The 14,199-nt window shown below is 55.2% G+C and overlaps 2 protein-coding genes across 2 annotated transcripts in view; both read left to right on the forward strand.

Annotated features, from left to right (window-relative positions):
- Nucleotides 1–7: 7 nt before the first annotated feature.
- Nucleotides 8–1,789, forward strand: ZNF319 (zinc finger protein 319; the record flags this gene model as incomplete). Its single annotated transcript, XM_009077061.1, has 1 exon — nt 8–1,789. A coding segment is annotated over one exon (1,590 nt), but the record flags the coding sequence as incomplete, so codon positions are not given.
- Nucleotides 1,790–10,395: 8,606 nt separating this feature from the next.
- CNGB1 (cyclic nucleotide gated channel beta 1) overlaps nt 10,396–14,199 on the forward strand; it is a gene marked incomplete at its 3' end in the record, with an annotated part of 23,793 nt that continues 19,989 nt past the window's right edge. Inside the window, exons 1-8 of the mRNA XM_009077062.1 lie at nt 10,396–10,491; nt 10,729–10,786; nt 10,930–10,987; nt 11,104–11,233; nt 11,473–11,512; nt 11,689–11,755; nt 11,842–11,923; nt 12,122–12,161. Of these exons, the coding sequence (XP_009075310.1) occupies nt 10,396–10,491; nt 10,729–10,786; nt 10,930–10,987; nt 11,104–11,233; nt 11,473–11,512; nt 11,689–11,755; nt 11,842–11,923; nt 12,122–12,161 (571 nt within the window). The remainder of the gene's footprint in view (nt 10,492–10,728; nt 10,787–10,929; nt 10,988–11,103; nt 11,234–11,472; nt 11,513–11,688; nt 11,756–11,841; nt 11,924–12,121; nt 12,162–14,199) is intronic.

The raw sequence follows: 14,199 nt of genomic DNA on the forward strand, positions 1-14,199 counted from the left end.
CGCTGGGGCAGCCGCCCTCCCAGAGCACTCCATCCCACCCAGCACCGCGGACAACCCCCTGGGCTGCGCGGTCTACGGCATCCTGCTCCAGCCAGACCCCGGTCTGCAGCACCACCAGCACGCCCCGATCCAGGCTGGAGAGCCTTCCCACAAATGTGGCGTGTGTGGCCACGACCTCGCTCACCTCTCCAACCCCCATGAGCACCAGTGCTTGCCAGGCCATGACCGCTCTTTCCAGTGTACCCAGTGCCTGAAGATCTTCCACCAGGCCACCGACCTCCTTGAACATCAGTGCATCCAGGTGGAGCAGAAGCCTTTCGTGTGTGGGGTCTGCAAGATGGGCTTCTCCCTCCTGACCTCGCTGGCACAGCACCACAACGTCCACAATGGCAATGCCATGAAGTGCTCTATCTGCGAGAAGACCTACAAGCCTCCCGAGGCAGAGCATTCGCAGCCTCTCGACCCCTCGGAGAAGCCCTACAGCTGTTCCATCTGTCAGAAAACCTTCAAGCACCTCTCGGAGCTGTCCCGGCACGAGCGTATCCACACGGGTGAGAAGCCGTACAAGTGCACACTGTGTGACAAGAGCTTCAGCCAGTCATCCCACCTGGTGCACCACAAACGGACACACAGCTCCGAGCGGCCCTACAAGTGCACGGTGTGCGAGAAGACCTTCAAGCACCGCTCCCACCTGGTGCGTCACATGTACGCGCACTCGGGGGAGCACCTCTTCAAGTGCAACGTCTGTGAGCTGCACTTCAAGGAGTCCTCCGAGCTGCTGCAGCACCCCTGCACGCCCAGCGGGGAGCGGCCCTTCCGCTGTGGGGAGTGCCAGAAGGCCTTCAAGCGCCCCTCGGATCTGCGGCAGCATGAGCGCACGCACAGCGAGGAGAGGCCCTTCAAGTGCGACCTCTGCCAGATGAGCTTCAAGCAGCAGTACGCGCTCATGCGCCACCGCCGCACGCACAAGGCGGAGGAGCCCTTCAAGTGCAACCTGTGCGAGAAGGGCTTCGTGCAGCCCTCGCACTTAGTGTACCACCAGCACGTGCACGGCATAGAAAATCTCTTCAAGTGCAACGTGTGCCAGAAAGGCTTCAACCAGTCCTCGGAGCTGCTGCGGCACAAGTGCGTGCAGAACGCGGAGCGGCCCTTCAAGTGCGCGGTGTGCAACAAGTCCTACAAGCGAGCCTCGGCTCTGCAGAAGCACCAGCTGGCCCACTGCGCCGAGAAGCCGCTCAAGTGCACGCTCTGCGAGAGACGTTTCTTCTCCTCCTCGGAGTTCGTGCAGCACCGCTGCGACCCTGCCCGTGAGAAGCCCCTCAAGTGCCCCGACTGTGAAAAGCGGTTCAAGTACGCCTCGGACCTGCAGCGCCACCGGCGCGTGCACACGGGCGAGAAGCCCTACAAGTGCCCCTCCTGCGAGAAGGCCTTCAAGCAGCGCGAGCACCTCAACAAGCACCACAGCGTGCACGCCCGGGAGCAGCAGTACAAGTGCATGTGGTGCGGGGAACGGTTCCTGGACTTGGGCCTGCTGCAGGAGCACAGCGTGCAGCACACGGCTGAGGGCGCCTACCAGGTGGCTGCCTGCTTGCCGTGAGCCTCCTGCCCCGCGGCGGCTTTCAGCTTGCATGTGACACTCCTGAGCCTCGGCCTCCCCTTCCCTCTCCTCGGTTGTAGACGACCTCCAGGGAGTCTGGGGGAAAGGGGAGGTATGGTGGGTGGGCAGGTAAACTTTCCTCTGGCCTCCACGGTTGATATGCCACCTGCGTCACAGTGGCAACAGACAGTGTGAAAGTTTTGAAGGGGTGAAGAGGAAAGGAGGGAGATGGGGAGAGGAGACGATGCCTGGCATTCCCTGGACTGTAGTTCGTGCTGTACCTGCAGTTCCAGTGCAGGGAGCTCAGCTGACCGCTGCAGGCACCAGCCCTTCGCGTGCGGCCTTCTCTCCCTGCCCTGCCTGGCAGGCTCTGTGGGGAGGGCTGGGTGACTGTCCTCTTGGAGAGGGCTTGGGAGCAAGGCAGAGTCAGCCCTCCCTTCTCCCAGGGTGTGCTGCTTAGCACAGAAGTAGCAGGTTTCCACTGCTGGGATCTCCCAACTTTCTTGGTCCAAACTCAGTTCAGAGGACCATTTCAGATCATTAGTGTTGATTGACTACCCTAACCTCCCCTGCTCTCCCTCTTTCTAGAGTGTTGAAAGGGAAAAGCCATGGGGCTGCACAGCTCCAAAAAGCACTTTGGCATTGCTGCTTTTGCAGTCGCTGGCTGTCACACTCTGCAAGGGTTCTGAGCAAGCCTGCCCACCCCGGTCCCTGACAGCTCACGGGGAACAGTAGTAAGCGCTGAGCCACTATCAGAGAGCATGGCAGCATGGCACGGAGCATTGGAACAGGCTGCCCAGGGAAGTCGTGGATTCTCCCTCTCTGGAGACATTCAGAACTCACCTGGCTGTGTTCCTGTGCCACCTGCTTTAGGTGACCCTGCCTTGGCAGGGGGGTTGCACTAGATGATCTCCAGGGGTCACTTCCAACTGCAGCCGCCCTGTGATTCTGTGAAAGCATCTGTGCCCTGCTCCCAGCTGAGAGTGTGGCATTGTGGAGCTGCTTCATGAGGAACCTAGCTCTCCTCCTGAGACTTATCTCCACCCCCAGGCTCCTGCCCTCTGTACCCTTTGGGCCATTAGCATACCTCCAGAGGGGTCAGGCAAAGGGCCATCCCAGTAGCTCCAACACTAATGGGTGATATGAACACTACTAATAACCTACAGCTGTGGAGCTGTTGCCATCACCAGCGATAACCCATGGCGTGTGCCAGGGGATTGGTGTCTGATTTGCTGGGAGGAACCAGAGCGAGCCAGGAGAATCCCTTCTGGCCTGCAGGCTCAACTCCACGGGGAGGGGAAGGTTAGTAGTTGGGTAAAGGAGGAGTGTATTTTTTCCCTTCTTGTGGGAGTCCTGTTTTACCCTTTATTCTTTCTTTACCTCTTCTGTATTTTTCAGGTTTTGCACACTTCTTGTAAACATCACTTAAAAATAAATCTCCCCTAGGTTGATGCAGCCTCAGGTGTTTTCCTCTGCAGAAATTTGCTGACTTCTCATGATCAAGAGACCCATTATATGCCAGTTAGATGCCTTGGAGGAGGAAGGTATGGTTACTAGGTTGCCCACTAGCCTTCCCCTCTCCATCTTCAGAAATATTAAGATGTTAAGTGTCCATCTGTGGAGATACTCAAGCCCTGACTGGATGTTGTCCTGGACAAGCTGCTGTAGCTGACCTTGCACGAGCAGGGGATCAGACCTGATGATCTTCAGAGGTCCCTGCCAGCCTCAGCTCTTCTATGATCTTGGCTGGTGCCTGTATGAGGTTGTGACAAGCTGCACATAGTGAGTAGCAGCTAGTAAGTTGCCCTTGTGCTGCACAAGTGATTGGGACAATAAATGTTGTCCATGGCAAGCATAGACACTAACCTTGCAGAGGATTGGACTGGGCCTGCATTGCTGGTGGGCAGTGCTCATCTGAAAGGTGGAGAAAAACTTTGGTTTCCATCTCCAGCACAGTGAGTGGAACAGGGTGTGTTTTGGGGGACTGGGACACAACAGTGACAGATCAGACCCTGGGGCTGAGTCTTCTTCATGTGCAGCTTTAAGGTTAGAGCACACTTTGCTCTCTGCTGCCCAAGGAAGAGGAACTGGTGATGGTTATCTTACTTCATGCTGCCTCAAAGATGTAGAACTTCCTACCAAGTTTTCCATCTGTGTTTCTTTTTTTCTCTTTTCTTTTTTTTGCCTTTTTTTAAAGCAGTTTGTTAAAATTCATTACAAATACTGTATAGTTTTACTTGATGTCATACTGCATCCTTTGAAAAAAAAAGATGTGATAACTTGGATTTTTAAAGAGCTCTTTGATTCTAGGTAGCTGTTTTTTGCTGTTTAGTATGTAGTAAGTTCAGTGTATGCTTTACTGTAGGAGTAAAAGCGTTCAAACCAAGGAAGGTTAATCCTGTCTTTACAGAAAGGCTTAGTGGTGATGGAGGCTGCAGGTGTGGGACCAGATGGGGATTGTGGCACCCACCTTGAACTGTGGTTTGCTTTGCTCTTGCGCACAGCAGTGTGGCACAGCTGCCACAGGTCCCACAGAGCCAGAGGTTCAGTGGTAACCCTGAGCACAGCACCAGCAGCCAGGGTCAGTGCCCAGAGCTGGGAGCAGAGAGGCTCATCTGCAGTAGGAGGAGGATGTGGAATGGAGGTGGCTGGAGTCCTCATGGGCTTTTCTGGCTGTGTTTCTTTCTGGGGCAGCTGCTGCCTAGAGAGGGGTTTGTAGAAATTATGAGCATGGCTGCTGGCTGGCTGTGCCCTGCTCTCTTCCCTCCGTAGGGACCCAGGGAGCTGCCTGGGTAAATGCCTGGTACTCGGAGCAGAGGGGGATGGTTGTGGGCCCTGGATTCAGCTCTACACCATGTCCTGGCCACGATGCTGCCAGATCCTGTCCACTTGGCACCAGCTGGCCATAGGGACTGTTGGGGAGCGTTTCCCTTTTGCTGAGCAGCTGGGAAAGCCCTGAATGTCCCAGTGAGGAGCTCTGGCTCAGCTTAAGAGGTGGCAACAGCCAAGCAGTGCCCTGGGTAGAGAGACTCATCAGGACTATGTGTGGGGGCCCCTGTGCCTGGGAGAGAGGAAATACCGTGGGGAGCTCAGCGGGGATGAGCCCAGGTCTAGGTCATCAGCCAGTGCCTGTGAGGAGGTGCCTCTGGGTTTGAAAACATCTTGGTGTGGCATTCGAACATGATTATCAGGACTGGCCATGAGCCTTTGGTAACTCAGTCTCTGTCTTTTTTGCTGCCCTGCAACAGCCCAAATCCAGTAGAAGCTCATGGAGGATTCAGCTGCCAGACCTCGGTGCTGGCAGGTGGAGGATCTGTGGGAAGCAAGTGGCTCAGCAGCATCCGAGAGCCTCAGGTGTGTTTTATAGGAGCATTGCTCAGTTGGAAGCAGCAGTGTTGTGGACAGGCAGGCTGGTACAGTGCGTCGATCTGCATTGCTGTGCCTTTAGGTCATGTTTTGCACCATGAGGTGGGAGGTGATGGAAATAGCAGGAGGCTGTCAGGAGCACAGTCCTGGGTGGGGAGGCAGGGGCTGGCCTGGGGAGCTGTTGTCCTCGGGCATCATACTGCAGACTGCTCTCTGCTAACTGCTGGTGTTTCCTTTTCAAACCAAAGAGCAGTTGTGGCCAAAGCCTCTTGGGAGTAAAACATGTTTCTACTCTATACCTGTGTTGCGCTTCACTTCTGACATTTATTTCAAGCAACTTTCAGGCTTCTGTTGCTGTGCTGGAGTTGGTGTTTCATCAGCCCTGTGGCACGTGCTTGTGCCTGTCTTCAAGACCTGGTTGCCAGACAGTCTGAGGATGCTCTGTAAGGTTGGATAGCAGATGGTCGCTCTCAAAGGGTGATTGGTTCTCTTCAGGAGGCAGCCTGAGCATAGGGTGCAGCTGGAGAGGTGGCAGGGGGGGTTAGGATGGGCAGAGGTAGTGTGGATGTTGTCCAGGACATAAATCCTGCTCTCTAGGGTTGCTGTTCCTCTGGCTTCCCAGGTCCAGGAAGGAAGACCTGGGCTTTTTTCCAATCTTTACTTCCCTTTACCCTACCTACAGGATGCCTTTAGCTGTGTCTCAGCCCCTTCCCCTCCACAGTTATTTGGCTTACACTTTTTAAAGACCTTCTCAGCTTCTTTTCCCTTTGTTCTTTATTTGTAAGCAGTGGTTTGTTTTTCATCCCTTTCTCCATGCTGATTGCGAAGTCTCTTCCCTTGTTCCCACTGACCCTCCCAAATTCCTCTCCCAGGAACCAGGTGATACCAAACCACTGATAGTGAGGTCAGGTGTTTGGGATCTGAACCTTGTTGGAATCCAGTGGGTGCTTCTGGTCCTTCCCTAGGTGAGGCCTTCTGTCTCGCTGGGCATGGGTGATGCCTGTGGTCTGGCAGCTTGGCTCAGCCAAATCCTGTCCATGGTACAGCTCTGGTGAGCGAGTCCGAGCCAGGACAGGGAGCCAGAACAGAGCTATAGGAAATGGGAACTGGGGTGAGAGTGACCATTTCTGTGGTGGGTTCCTTTGCCACATCTCCAAGGCTGCAGATTAAGTCAGTGAAGGACACTCAGGTATTCCTGGGGACAGGTCATGGCTCTGGGGTGGGCTCCGGCTGCTTAGTCGGTTCCCCTGGGAATGCCTGTAGAGCTGTGGCATGGACATTGCTGGCATCGTTGGGTATGTGCTGATGGCCCTGCCAGCTCTCTGGCAAGCAGATGCCATCCCTGTGATCTGCGTGGGAAGATGTACACACTCTGGTGTTGGGACCCACATGCCGGAGTGGGGGGCAGAGGAGGAAGTGTCTTCTGACAGTTCTGGGACCATATCTTTGGTTGCTCAAGCCTGCCCTTGCAGGGAAGAGAGGAGAGAGGAGAGCACTTTCTACACTTCTCTTGGGTATTTACCATCAGATCTAGGCTGCAGCCAAAGCCTGGCTATTAATAACAGGAAAACCCCCCTTGTTATTCTTCAGAGTTTGACTCTTTCTCCATTGGGTGGTGAGTTCACCTGCAAGAAGGTTCCTGCACATGCAGGTGAAATGTTGAGATGCAATAACGACAGGTCGGCGAGGTTTGGGGCCAGCAGCTCCCCCCCAGGTCTGGTGAGCACAGCTTCTCCCCAGCTGCCAGACTTCCTCTGCAGCACCTCCCGGCAGCCGCCTCTGCCGCACTCCGGGTGTGAAGATGCTGCTCTCACAGCGTGCCTGGGATATTCGGCAGGGGGAGCAGGACCACAGGTGGGAGCTGGACTGCGGACTTGTCTCTGAATGCCTCCAAGCCGTGGATCTGAGGGACTTCATGGCCAGTGAGGTTCTTGGGCTCCTCCTAACCTGCACTTACGCCTCCGTCAGAGTTCCCAGGGCTGTGGGAAGTTGCAGCAAGGTTGATGAGGTTTGTGTGGCTTGCAGTGCCTTTAACACTGCTCTCCGTGTGTTTCTAAGATGATGTTCCATATATGTGTGTATATATATTGTATTAACACATCCCGCTCTTCTGTGTGAGTGTCAAATGGTTTTGCTTTACTAATAAATTTATAGTTATTTATACCTTCCTGTGGGTGTGTAAGATTTCTGGAGTGGAAGGCCATGTGTCAGGCCCAGCCTCCCCGTCTGTCTTTGTGCTCTGTTTGGCTCTGCTTGATTTATTTTTTTTCACATTTTCTTTCTTTCCCCTGAACTTTTTTGATGGAGAAGTGATGGTTCATTTTCCTGGTAACCAAAAGCCAAGATGCAGAGTATGGGCCAGGCTCCCAGGGGCCAAAAGCAAATGCAAGCAGAGTCTGCAGTGTGGTTTTGCCCCTGGCTAGAGGTGGGGCACTCCCTCCTGGGGCACAGCACCTCTCCTGGAGCTTCAGGGCAGGAGCAGGCAGCAATCTCTGCCTGCCAGAAAGGAGCACCTGTTCCGGAGGCAGAAGCTGATGCATGTTGTGCTCTGAGGACCCCAGCCCCACACACAACTGAGCTTTTCCAGAGATTTGTTTTGCGTCCCCCCACCCTGATAGCAGGGGTCTGCTGTCTGCAGACAACCTGACTTGCTTCATCCCACACCCAGGCCAGGTGAGATGTGTGTTTGTCTCTGGGTCACTGAAGAAATGCTTCTGTGCCGGTTTCCCTAGCTGTGAATCAAAAGCTGCAGAGGTGCTGGGACCAGGCAGGTTGGGTACTTGTTGCCCACCAGGCTGGAGGCACCTGTGGGGCCAGGGAAGCAGGAATTGAGCCAGGGGGCTCCAGCACTGCTCTGGGAAGCTTTGGCCAAAGACAGAAGCTGGTGCTGGGTGTTGAGCAGAGAAATTGTGCTGGTACTTGGATTCCAGGGTGTGACTGTGCCCGAGATTAGGGGCAGTGGGCAAGGCCGGCAGTTGCGCAGGGCTGGAGGTAAACGGATCAAGCTGCAATTGGCAGGCTCAGCAAGGGGAGGCTTAGCTCAACCCAGCACTGATTTGCCACCTCCTGCCCTGGGTCCTCCCGGGCTGGGGCAGAGCTGTGGGTGGGGCACCCTCAACACATCACCCTCAGCACATCACCTTGTGTCACCCCACGGGGTTTCAGCAGCCCCAAAACACATCCCTGTGCCCACCTGCACCTGGACAAGATGACTGCCTCCCCCACAGTGCTGTAGGTGAGTGCCTGGGGTAGCTTTGGTAGCTCCTGGGATTTTGAGAAATCTCCAACCTGCTCAGTTTGGGGGTTTTATTTGCAGTATCCTGCGCCAAAACTGGGCTGGTTGCTGGGAGCCAGGGCACTCAGGACAGCTGGGTGCCAGTAATCCCATTTGTAGGCAGCACAGGGCTAATCCTTGCAGAGCCCTGAGCGGATTGTGGTGGGTTTGGGGGGGTCAGTGTCGAGGTGCAGTGGCCAAGGGAGCCCACGCATGCCAGGGGTGGCTTCCCAGGGAGGTGGTGGTGAGCCTGCAGGGGTAAGTGGCAGCGATGGAAACGAGGGACTTGGCTGGGGTTTCTGCAGAGCCACCTCTGCATGTCGCAGCAGGGTTTGGTGCTCCGAAACAGAGCCGGAGGATGAGCTGTCGGGGGAGAGAGCAGGTCCGTGGGGAGTGATGCTGCAAGGGCAACGGAGCTGGGTAATGCGGAGGGTTTGATCCGCTGCTGGAGGGGAGGGAAAGGCCGTGGGGTGTTCCCTGCTCTGAATGGGGACAGTGGGTCTGTGCCCCACTTCTTGGTGTTGGAGATGAGTCTAAGGCCCTTTGCCCACTTGGCACAAGCCCTGTGGAACTGCCACAACAGGTGGTGCCACCAGTGGGTGCCTGTAACGGGGGGTGCATGAGACCGCCAGCTCTTCAGTGCCCTTGCTGGAAAATCCTGCCCACTGATTCCTATTTCTTCCAGCAGCTAGATTTTTGGGGACCCACAAATGTTTCTGTTCTTTTTTTTTTGTTCAGATGTTCCAGAGGAATGGCCTCTGCCCTCCACTTTCCTTCCCAGACCAGGGACAGGTTTATGCTACAAGCTTTTACAGCTGCGCAAGCTTATGTTGAGGGAGGAGGAGGCCTTGACTCTCAAGGGGGGCTCGCTGCAGCCCCACGGGGCTTTCTCTGGGATTGTTTGGGCTCAGTGGTACATGTTGACCCTGGGCTTCTTTGTGACCCATGAAGGTGCCGAAGCATGAGTGGAAATGCCTCTGCTGCATGGCACTGCCAGGTTTTCCTCACTGTTCCTGGGGCATTTAAAGCTCTTGAATCCCTTATATGCAGTGGGATGTAAAAGGCAATTGGTTTCTGGCTGTTGGGCTTCTTGGGAAATGTTTTACAGCCACACTGTCCAGCTTTGAGGATGTAGCAGTCTTGGGGAGAGCTGACCCTACCTGTAGCATGCTGGGGACTTGAAGTGCTGAGTGGGGCAATGCTTCAGCTCATCCAAACACAGCTCCTGAACTTGCCACGGTGCAGGGAAGCAAAGGGCTGAGGACACGTTACCCTTCCTGGGAACCTCACCCTGTTTAGATTTAAGGAGCCAGGCTTTGGACAGCCCCCAATGAGCCACCTCAAGGGAACTGAAGGCATGCAGCATGCCTGAAGGGGTTAATGCAAAGAACCCAGTACTGAGCGGCTTCCAGCCTGTTCCTGCTGCGTGTGGGGCTGGGATCATGTGGGTACCTAGGATAGAATCTCTCACAGAGTCTCCCTGCTGTGCTGGAAGGAGCTCAGGGATCTGAATCTACTTTCTTTTGCCTTTCACAGGCATCACCTGAGAGCAGCAGTGTGGGGGCTGCCCAGGGTGCTCGTGACCCCTCGTTGAGTAGAATGAGGTGTCTTTGGAGGGGCATTTTGAGCAGAGCACAGCTGTTCGGGAAAAGGGGGGGCAGGGCACTTCCAGTTTGGGCTGGGTGAGAGCCCCCAGCCCTGGTCCTATACCTAATATCCTCAAATGAAAAACGATGGGTAGTGTAGAGGACCCTGAGCAGAGCATCACAGCTTCCATGATCTATCTCCAATGGCTTCATGAGCTCTTTTTGTGTTACCCTAGCCAGGGAGAGTTGTGAACAAAAGAAAAGCCCTAAATGAGTGGTGACCTTCAGGAAAATCAAGTTTAACTGGGCCTGAGAGCTTAATATAAAGAGTGTAGTTTGCTCATGATGGCGGTTGAGGGGTCAGGGGTTGAGCGAGATTTGGTCTGGCTGTGTTGCAGTGCCACATTTCCCAAGCAGGACGTGGAAACACAAGGACACCAAGGACCATCTCGGGCTGCCCTGGGGACATGTGAGCAGCTGGCGCACTTGGTATTCCCTGGGGAGTCTGCAACTCTGCTGCTGGCCTCTTACCAGCTGGAGACCCCTTCTCAATACCCGCAGGCAGCGGGATGATGGGTTGGATTGACCGGGTGGTTCCTCAGCCCCCGGTGCCCCATCAGACAGAGGAGACCCCTCGTGCCCCAGTGCAGGAGCCAGAGCCAGTCAAGGTGAGCAAGGAGCAAGTTTGGGGGGCAGTGGGGACCCCGTGAGAGTCCATCCCTGGCACTGCAGCACCCAGGGATGCTCCACAGCATCCCCAGGATAGTTGGGGACCAGGATGTTTCCCTCTCTGAGTTGCTGGGGGGCAGCAGGAAGGATGTGGAGTCCCTGGGGTTTGTAGCTGCCTGTGAGCAGGGACACTGTCCACTGTGCCTCTCTGACACCTTTTGCCTTTTGCCCTGAAGGCACCAACGGGAAAGGCTGGTGGCCCCACAAATGCTGCTGACCGTGCACGGACTGAGGGTAAGCCCTAGGGCGGGGGACACACTGGCTCAGGCTGCAGGTCAGCATTCCTTTACCCCTGCTCCCCTCCTGCCCGGCACACCGGGGGCTGCCAGAGAGGTGATGGGAGCTTGCTTTTTTTTTCCCCCTTGCTGTTATTGAAGAAACGGAAAAGAAAGTGGAATTTGCGGTCCCTGAGGAGACAGGCTCTGTGTTTGACAGGTATGGCCCTTGCACCCTCCAGTGTGCAACACGGTTTGCTTGGGATTTTGCTTTTTTGTCACGGGCTGAATGCCTGGGATACGGTTTCCAGCCTGACTCACCCCCTTCCCTGGCAGCGTGGGGAGCAGTGTGCTCTCCTGGCTCTCCTATGGGTTGGAGAAGGTGATTCCCCAGCCAGCCCCACCCCCAGGGATGCTGCAGACGCTCGGGAAGAGCTTTGAGACAAGCGTTGACATTGCCGATCAGGTAGGCGACAGATCTGGGCAACAGTCTGGTGTATTTGGGCTTCTACTTCTTTTTACCTTTTCTTCTTCTTCTTTGTTTCCTTCCTATCACTACCCCAGTGCTAACTGGGAGCACTAAACCTGCCCTGCATGGGTTTCTGCCTTCATCCATCCCTGGGGAAAGGGCAGGTTTCCCTACCCACCTGGCGGGATGAGCCGCTCCTTGGCTGTCAGGCGGTGACAGTCTGTTTGGCTTTTCAGACGGAGATCCAGATCCTGGACGAGGACGAGGATGGTCTGGGTAAGGAGAGATGGTAGCTTCAGTTCGCAGCATCCTAGGGGCCTCTCTAGGACTCCCACATCCCACTTTCCTGACTGATGATGCCAGCACTGTTGTCCTCTTGAGCTGGCTGATGGGGGGACCAGAAGCTCCCAGCAGTGCAGTTCCCCATGCCCATGGCAGTGCTCTCATTGCAGAGATAACTCCCTTCGATCCAGATGAGGAAGGCTCTGATGTTGACTCGGATACCGGCACAGAGCAGTGGTGGGTCCACAGCGAGGCTAGTGGGAGGATGTGGGAGGGGGGGAGGGTACAGGATCTGCTCCCCGAGCATGGCTCTCTTCCCACAGGGCAGGAAAACGAGTGCTCACCTGGCTGTCACAGGGCTTCGAGAGGATTGTGCCACAGCCAGATGGGGCAAAAAAGTCAGAGGTGAGCACTGCACAATGCAGGAATACTGGGGGGCTACTCAGCAGAGGTGACAGCAGGGCAGGCTCCTGCACAGCCCAGCTGGGACCTTGGGGAGGAAAACCCCAAGGGAATCCAGCAGAGCAAAAGAGTCCTTGGGGCAGGGGACATGCCCACCTGGCTGCAGGCAGCGCTTTGCCATGTCCATCTGTCCCTTCGCAGGCAGACCCGAAGGAGCAGAAGTGTGAAGCCAAGGTGGAAGGTGAGCCATCAAATCCCCCTTCCCTGGGTGCCCCTTTCAGAGGAAACATTGCCTCTGAGAACCCAGCTGCAGGCAGGCACTGGTACTGGGGCTGCCCTTTCATCTCCATGCCCAAGACTCCCACTGTGCTAAGAGGGGTGGGCACATGGGTCCCAGAATCACAGCACTGTCCCCCAAACTTCTCATGTCCTTGTCCCAGACTTGAGTCCCTGGGGGAGAGGGTGCCAGAAAGGTCCCCCAGGCCTGACCTGCTGTGGGAGGTGACCCTTCCTTGCTTGCTCTGCTTCCCAACAATTTACAACTGCTGCATTGCCTATTCCCCTTCTTCCAAATAAACCTGAGCAGGCACAAAAGAGACTAAAACCCAGGCAAAGCCAAAACCCAGCGTTTCAGCTACCCAGAGCACAGCAGTGGCAGCAAAGCCAGCAGCAGCCAAGGGGCAGCCAAAGCCAGTGACCACCCCTCAGTCTTCGGCCGTGGAGCGCAGGAGGTAACCACAGTGGCAACTTCTGCCTGGGTCTGGTGGCCGGAGGGACAGCTGCTGTGGGAGCAAAGGCTCTGGCTGTCAGTTCTAACAGTGATTTCTTGTCACCAGGGTGTTCACCTGGTTTGTCCAGGGGCTGGAGAAGGTGATGCCACAGCCAGTGCCCAGGGAGAAGCAGGACACACAGGTATGCTGTCTGCTGGATAGGCAAAGAGCATGGGAGCACCATATCCCTGGCAGAGAGGGCATCCCCTGCCATGCAGATGTCACTAGATCAGTGCTAGGACCTGCAGTGGTTTGGGTTGTCACTCAGCTCCTTCAAGAAAACGAATCCCCATGACCTGCTTAGGTGATGAAAACAAGGATTAGGCTTCTATGCAGCAGAAGAGCCTTTAGTGTATGCTTTCTTTACTGTTTCCTTGCCTTTCTGTGCAGCACTGGGTGGTATCCAGGCCCTGGCATCTAACCTAGGTGCAGTCCAAGCTCTAAGAAGATGCAGCAGCAGCAGCTTTACACACTCTGCTTTCCTTCCCTTGCCCCAGGGCAGCTCGCCAATGTGCTCCTGCCCTGTACCATCCTGCATGGAGATGCTTGTGCCCACGGTCAAGCCATCCAACTTGCCACTAGAAATCACATGGGGTATTTAGGGTACAAGGGCCACTTTTACTGAAAATGGAGCATGGAGGGTAAAAATTTAGGGTTACTGAAAATGGGCAATGTCTCATATTTCCCTTTTCTTCCTGGCAGGGAATGGCCACAGCAACCTCAGGTCCTGTGGAACAAAGTAAGTGTTTTCTCCATCTTGCCATGACGGTTTGCTTGCCAAGCTTGTCAGAAAGGTTATTGGGAATAGGGGTTACTGATATCTTTTATCCCCTGGTCTGCCCTGGGTGCCAGCTTGGGAGCCCCTGGAATCCCCTGGGGAAGCCCTGTGAGGCTGTTGATGCTTGAGAAGAGGGAACAGTTGCAGGGTTGTGATGCAGGCTCATAAAGCTCAGGCTGTAGGAATCTCCAAGTGCAGCTTCCCACATCCTCTCATCCTGAGTTTTGAGGTTAGTGCTGATATCAAGGTCTGTCCTCGAGCTGTGCTGGAGGATGTTTGCTAAGCTAATGGGATTTGATCAAAGGATTACAAGGGAATTCAACCCCACTGCCTTCTTCTCCCCCTTTGGCATGTTTGCTGCTGAGCTGGAGAGTGTTTGCCAAGCCTGGTGTGAGATGTCTAGGAAGCTACCTCAGGAAAACAAAATCCTGATGACATGTTAGATATGAGTCTGCATGGTTGTGGGAAAACATTGCAGGGTTCACACTGCTTCTTGCCTGCCCATGGAGGAGAACAAGCACCAGCTCTGCAGGCAGACAGGCTTGGGTCCCCCATGTCAGCCACGCGGGGGAATGCTGAGCAAAATGCAGAGCCACGGTTGCCTCTATGGATGGACTAGGCAGGGTTACACAGCCCCATGCAAGTATTGTCCCTGGGAAGGAGTGGCTGGTTGGGTCCTGGAAGCTGCTGATATGAGCAGGGATGAGGCACACAGAGGCTGTGCATTCCCC

The sequence above is a fragment of the Acanthisitta chloris genome, unplaced genomic scaffold, assembly GCF_000695815.1.
Source record: "Acanthisitta chloris isolate BGI_N310 unplaced genomic scaffold, ASM69581v1 scaffold14296, whole genome shotgun sequence".
In the NCBI taxonomy this organism is placed as follows: Eukaryota; Metazoa; Chordata; class Aves; order Passeriformes; family Acanthisittidae; genus Acanthisitta; species Acanthisitta chloris.